The sequence below is a fragment of the Phaethon lepturus genome, unplaced genomic scaffold, assembly GCF_000687285.1.
Source record: "Phaethon lepturus isolate BGI_N335 unplaced genomic scaffold, ASM68728v1 scaffold48245, whole genome shotgun sequence".
In the NCBI taxonomy this organism is placed as follows: Eukaryota; Metazoa; Chordata; class Aves; order Phaethontiformes; family Phaethontidae; genus Phaethon; species Phaethon lepturus.
In genome coordinates, this window is record NW_010542158.1 from 20757 (window position 1) to 27697 (window position 6941).

At 42.1% G+C, this 6941-nt stretch overlaps 1 protein-coding gene across 1 annotated transcript in view; it reads right to left on the minus strand.

The window, feature by feature from the left end:
- The window catches only part of GGA3 (golgi-associated, gamma adaptin ear containing, ARF binding protein 3), a 13548-nt gene extending 6630 nt beyond the window's left edge, over positions 1 to 6918 (minus strand). Inside the window, exons 1-8 of the mRNA XM_010287943.1 lie at positions 6840 to 6918; positions 6022 to 6097; positions 5405 to 5503; positions 4469 to 4592; positions 3401 to 3504; positions 2785 to 2865; positions 1462 to 1599; positions 376 to 457 (exon numbers count right to left, since the gene is read on the minus strand). Coding sequence (XP_010286245.1) covers positions 376 to 457; positions 1462 to 1599; positions 2785 to 2865; positions 3401 to 3504; positions 4469 to 4592; positions 5405 to 5488 — 613 coding nt within the window. The 5' untranslated portion in view covers positions 5489 to 5503; positions 6022 to 6097; positions 6840 to 6918. The remainder of the gene's footprint in view (positions 1 to 375; positions 458 to 1461; positions 1600 to 2784; positions 2866 to 3400; positions 3505 to 4468; positions 4593 to 5404; positions 5504 to 6021; positions 6098 to 6839) is intronic.
- Between the last annotated feature and the right edge of the window lie 23 nt (positions 6919 to 6941).

A 6941-nucleotide genomic window follows, 5' to 3' on the forward strand; every position in this document is an offset into this window, starting at 1 on the left:
GCTCCATTAGTCTCTGTCTTTGCCATGCTTCTCTAAGCAATACCCTGATCTTTCTAGGTCCATGCACATTACAGTAACAATGAAAAAATGAGTCCAAGGCTTTGTTCCCCACAGCAACTCCCTTCCCCTTCCAAAGCAGCAGCTGTCCCCCATTATCGCACCCAGCCTCTCTGACCACGAACTCCACTGTCAAGTCCTTGCCTGAATTTAATGATAAACATAAAGAAGCAAAGATCCTGTCTTTCATCTGTTTGCTCAAAGCAAAGTGCATCCACAGTGAAGAGGCGTCTTTACAGCAGTCATTCCCTTGCTGAACCCTTGCACAGTCACAGGTCACAAAAGCAATTAAAAAATGAGACGTGTAGCTGAGTTTACCCAAACTGCTGTCATTATCCTCTGTCTCACTGGCCAGCTTGAATAATGTCCGTCTTTTGGTTTCACACCGTTCATAGAGCTCCTAGGAAGACACATTAGGACAAAGGGTTTCATCAGCCAGGAGCCACTGTCAGCAATACCAGTCAGCACACAATGACTCCCCAGGCATGCACTGGAAAGTCCGGAATAGAGAAACCAGTCTCCCTGTGCTGAACGTGCTAGTTCAAGACAAGATCCCCTGTCCCTGCCCTATTAACAGAGCAGTGAAGCATTACATCAGCCTGGCAGTCTAAACACAACCTGCATTTTCAGCACATCTCTCAGTTCTCCCTCACATCAGCACTTATGGCCAGCTCTAGCCTAAAAAAGATGTTCATTCCTTGTATTACAGTTGTCGCTAGAAGCCTGAGGAAGAGCAGAATTGTGCTTCAACTATTATGCTTCAGTTGTGCCGCAACCACTACTCAGAGAGTGCAACCAGACACAAGAAAGGCAGCAAGAAGGAAATGTTTCACCAGTTTCTTATGCTTCTTACCATCATTTCAGGAGCTTCTTGTTAAAAATTAGTAGTTTTAACTTTTTAAATTAGATAATGTGCAACTCTTCAAGGGCCTGGGCCTACCCAGCCATCCCTGGTGGCTCTTTACCTTCTTCATGTTCTCCCAACCTTGTAACACTAGCTAAAACTCTTCCTTTGAAGGGGAGGACATATTTTCTGCCCCATTCAGCCTTTAGTTTATCCATCCACAGTGCTCTAAGGGACAGCTATGCTCTGCAATCAGCATGTCCTAATAGGTGCAACAATTACGAACTGCAGTTTCTTGATTCTACCATGCTGCAACTATGGCGAACAGCTGTACCTCACCTCAAGCATGTGCAAAACTGAGCTATTACCCACTGAGTCCTTTGGTGAAAGGTGTTGAAAACATGGTTATTTTCTTTCCTGCTGTTTCAAACAACTGCTCTTGTTTCTCGCCACCACTCTCCATTTTACTGCCCTGTTTGTAATCCTCTGCAAAACTCAAGTCTGTAGGAAGAAAGGACTGACTCCAGAATTTCTGGGAAGAAGGAGCAGCTCAGGCCCACCTTCATGAGCTCCCTATCGGCCTCTGATGAGTCCTCTTTGCTGTAATGAACCAACATCTCATTCAGCAGCTTCACGTTGTTATTTACTTCCTCCAGCGTGTGCATGCGTTTAGTCACTTTTTGAATCCGAGCCTCATCCTTCAAGGTGCAAAACACAGACATAAAAAGTGAGTTTCCCTGTAAGGGTCCACAGTATCGCAACAGCAGGTATTATCTGTAAATCATGTCAAGTAATATCTATTTAAGGTTAAGCTACGGGGAAAAAACAAAACAAACCCTCTCCACTCATGTGAAGCTTTGCTTATTTTATTATCATTTCACCACCATTCTGAAATGATAGAAAACCTCATATTTCCAAAAAGTTTCATTAAATAGACTTTAATGTATAATTATACCACTAAAAATAGAAAAGTTCCCAAAAGTTCTTTTCTGACCTTTTCAGAAGATTTTTTTTTTATGGTCACTTGATGCCATTTTACAAAAAAGATGTGTTTAAAGCAAAACTTTTACTAGGAACAACAAGCACTCTCTGGTAGAAAATGTCCACCCATCTCTGATTTGAGATTCCAGCTAAAGATGTAGGAGAGTCTGCCCTGGGGACAAGAGAAGCTTGAATGGAAACATTTCAGTAACCTATACATCCTCTTCAGTCTAAAAGCTATTCTTTTTTTTCCCAGAATCACAGGGAGTCATTTCCTGGACTCCAGAGTTTCTAATGAATGCCATGAGTGGATGCATCACAGCTCTACAAACAGGAAGGTGTTTCCATGATGCCTGCTTGGGAGAAGACCCAGTCCAATGACTCAGTCCTCAGTATCCAGGGATGGTACTCCGATGCTCCCACCAAACCCTGACGTGAAATAGCATCTTGAGTGATGAGAACGTAATTACAACAAGTGGCATTCAATCTGTGCCCCTTCTTGCCCTGTCCTCAACCAGAGACACCAAGTGCAGGCAATTTTTGCGATACAAAGTCTCCCAGTTGCAAGCTAGAGTCAAAATTACAACACATTCATAACAGGCAGAGCCCTACTAAGTCATCAGATGGCGCCTCCTTTATGCCAGTAACCCCAGCGACTAGATGCAAGTTAGCACTGTTAGAGGTTTTAAAAAATAATAAAAGGCTGGATGTCACTGACGGTCAGTCCCATTCAGTCGCCACAACTTAACTAAGGAATGTACTGACAGAATGCTCCTGGAGCCTGAAAAACCCAGGTTCTGCGATTCACATGATCCTAAAGCTCTCCACCATTTTGAAGTCAAATTACTTAAAACCTGGAAAGCAGACTGCTGACTGGGACCAATCCTACAGGAATTTCTTACCTCTTTTACCATGGATTTTATAAGCTTGTTGGCCTCTTGCAAGTCATCTGGGTTTTTGCTTTTCAGCAGTTTGGCTAGAAGCTGTAAGACGAGAAGAGGATATTCAAGAAATAAAGACCCTTTGGCAAAGGGAAGCAGCGAAAGGAATCCAAGTGAACAATTCAGGGGAAAAAGAGATACAGCCCACTATCACAAAGCTGACGCTGCTTTCATAGTTACAGTGACTTCAGCAGGAGTCATTTATGGTTTATTATTTTATGTGAGTTGCTGCATTCTTGCTTCTACACAGGACATATACTGTGAAATCTCAGAGATCTCTGACACTAGATAGTTATTCCTCCCATACATAATTTTTGCTCCTGTGTGTGAAACATTCTCTGCCTTCTCGTACTACAGCAGGATGGCACTTGAACCAGGAATAACCTCATAATGGTAACACAGACAAGGCCTTAACTGAACTTCAGGCTAGGCAGGTGGACAAAGCAATGAGTTCTGTGAAAGTTCACACCACCATCCCAAAAATAAAAGCAAAATTAGTATACTTGACTTCCTTATTCTAAATGTGCACTGAGTAATCATTTTTCATTAGTGATTATAATACAAGTCTTCACTATACCTTGGATTTCTCCTCATCATCAAACACAGGGTTTTTGGGACGAGGCGGTGGAGAAGGAATCAGGGTTCTGTCTGCAGGAATCACAGGATCAGACATAACAATCCCTGAAAGCAGAAAGGGAACCCACATGGATTTGCACACACAGTCACACCAGGCAGTGTACCCAGTTATTCACAGGCTGCTAGCAAAGTGAACACGCAGCCAATCTGTCCGTTGATACTAGCATGCTGTTCTAACGAATATAGGATCAAAACCACTGAGCATGCTAGCTGGAAAAACAAAGTTTTCTTTGATAAAGGCCAAAACCCCAGCAAATGTGCTGCCATGTCCATATTGCTCCTCTAATAGCTCAGTATAATCAATAACTCTCTACTATTTGTCTTTCCTCCTTTCACTTTAGCTGTTGAACCACTAAGTGAAGTCCCAGACAACCCAGCTTTGTGCAAACTCAAGGGCATGACATCTGTTTGTATAAATGAGCTGAGCAGGAAAGCAGACAGCAATGCAAAATGGGGTAATGGAACGGGATCCGAACCACAAGTGGGGAAAGAGCTAAACTCCCTGCATTGTCAAATCCTTAGATTTGTGCTCTACCTCAAGAATTTTCCTGGAACCAACTTTTCTTGTGTTGAAGCCACATGCTTCTGAGCTGAGCTTTTTTCACTGTGCCTACACAAGAAATTTGTATCAGTTGAACTAAAGGCACAATTGTAAAGCGATCTAGTTAAAAAAAAAAAACACAAAAGGCTGCATGGAGGCTCTGATTTCACTTTAAATTAGACTTGTTCAAATCATCTAGTAACTAGTTCCAGAAAAACTCAAAAAAAGACCCTGCAAACCAAAACAGAAGTATTTGCAAGGTGTTTAACTAATCTAGTTAAAAAAGTCAACCCAACCCAGCCCAAGGCATTTAAATATAATGAGAAGCTTTTCAGGGAATTTCTCCCTTGTCCTCTCTCCCCTCAGAGCTTGCCTTGACCCCATGTAATTAGTAGCTGTGTATTTTGTGACACTCCTGCTTAAAGCATGGACTGGAGAGAATGCATGAGCGAGCAGCTGACTTTCTACCTTGTCTCTTCAGCATGTAGTAGGCATCCTTGATTTTGGATTCTTCTGGCAATGCCACTGTCCAGCTATACAGCAATTCAATGACTTTGGTCTTCACCTTCTCCGAGACTCGGTCTCCCAGGTACTAAGAGTGGAAAAAAGATGTAAATTCTCCACATTCTTCATTTCTTCTTAAAAATAAAGCCCAAACCCAGAGAATGGAAGTTCAGTGATATACATTGAAAGGTATATAATCCAAGTTCCAAGATGACCTAAGATATATCTTATTAAGAGGGAAAAATGCTCCTCTAATATATTTGAAATTACAGTGAAGAGAAGCTTTGTGATTATCTTCAGCAAAAGAAAAAGTGGTTATTCTGTTGGTTTCAGGATTCTGCTATTTAAAAATTACAGCAACACAGATAACCTTCCCTGTCTTATGGGAACGAATCTGGAAATACTCTGCTGCATCAATCATGCCATGGGCTGCCTCCGTCTATTTTTCGCCACGTTAAACTAATCATGAATGTTGAGGGACTTAGCCAGGCATGCTTTACACAGCAAGTCGGCAGCAAAGTGAGGACCAGAGCTCTATGGTGTGTTGCCAAGCCTCTTGTTTTAACATCTTCATTAGACCTCTCTTCCACTGATGCTGGAGTTTTGTTTGTTTGTTAAAAAAACACAGCCCAAGCTTTAGAAGCCCTTGAGTTACATGAAGGATCAGAACAGTACAGAGACTATATACTCATGGTAAATAGGTACAACTTGCTGAGAAAAATAGTGAGCAGAGTATAAAACAAAAACCACAACAAAAAAACAGTTAGCTCACAAATGCTCTTGAGTATAGGCTAATAAATGCAATGAGCCAGACAGAGCACTGCAAACATTTTGGATGTTGCCTGTAGTTTATGGAGGCCAAACAAAAAGTAAATACAGCCATAAGGCTCAGGGACTAACCTTTGGAGACACAACTTTTATTAACTCGTTTAAAAAGCGAAACTTCCCTACTTCATTATGAAATCTTCTCCCACAATTCTTCATACAAGCTTCTAACACCTGCATTCAAGTAACAAAAACAGGGGCTGACATGAACATCAAAACCCTGCAATAACAGCGTAGCTGTGTTCTGCTTACAGATGAACTGAAGGACTCGTGTCAGTGACACATGTATTCCTGCTCTCCAACACATGCATCAGTCGCCAATCTTCAAGGGTGACACATCAAGACAGGCTGGTGTCCCACCTTCAGCCATGTATATATGGGTCTAAGTTATCTCGCCGTTAGGTCTCATAACAATGAACACAAATCTTGCCTGACGATAACAAACGAAAGCAGATAAAACTAAACCAGAGTTATTTCTGACTGCTCTATTGCTAATGAGCAATCTGGACACCGCAGCTACATAACTGTGCCCCCGCTCACTGTAGCTCCCAGCAGAGGGGAATCAGGGCATTCAGACCCAAAACGAGCCCCAGCCAACCCCACTGTCACACAGTGTGCCCCCCTCATACTCCACACAGATGACAGAAAATTATATACAACTGTATTTAAAAGGAGGAGTAAGGACTACCTACTGTCAAGGCTTGGACTGCCTCCCATTCCTGTGGCGACTGGATTTTATGAGCCAGGAGTCTCACAGCTATCTGTGGCCTGAAACAAAGCAGATCCCCATTACAAACAAAGCAGGCAAACACGCTGAAGGATTTTCAGACTTTCACAAATTCTGCTGTTTAAATGAGATGTCTTTCACAGAATTAAAAGGAAATGCCATTTAGTACTTTTTCTCTTTCCATCAGCGTACAAAGGCTAACAAGAAATGTTCAGGGCATCTTTGTAAGCCTGGGTGTTTGCACAAATTAAAGGACGCAAGGGCTGGCAGCAGCAATTCCAGATTCCTCCTTGGGAGGGGCCCAACAACTCCCAGTACAGTCCTCAGCCCAGGAAATCACTTCTCTTGCATCAGTTTCCTTTCCCCAGAATAAAAGACTTCTTGCTTAGCTCACAGGAATGCTGTGACCCATAAGGTTTCCTTAGTTAAGCCTAGTAAAGATTTTAAAGATGTGATGCCCCATCAGGCACTAAGAGTTATAAGCCCATTTTACAGACTGTCAAACAGAATAACTTTGGCTAGATGAGAACCCTGCAGCTGCAGAAGCTGACATTAGAGGCAGATTCCAAATTCCCATTTTCCTAGTGCTCAGTCTGTGTATAAGCTGTGCTGTGTTTCACAGAAAAAAACCCCACACTTCACAGCATCGTGTTTCTTTTGTAGCCAGATCTTCCTTGCGATATCAGTATATATAAAAGAAAACACAAAAGTTTAATGATCAGATTATATATTTTAAACTGTGAATGTTAATTTATGAAGTCTAGAGCAGTTTGGGACACTCACCCTTCAAGTTCTTTGTTGATCTGGTCACAGAATCCGATGATGTATTCCCAATCTTCTTGCCTGTTAGATGGGTTAGTGGCTTTATCTTTGGCAAGGGAAAGA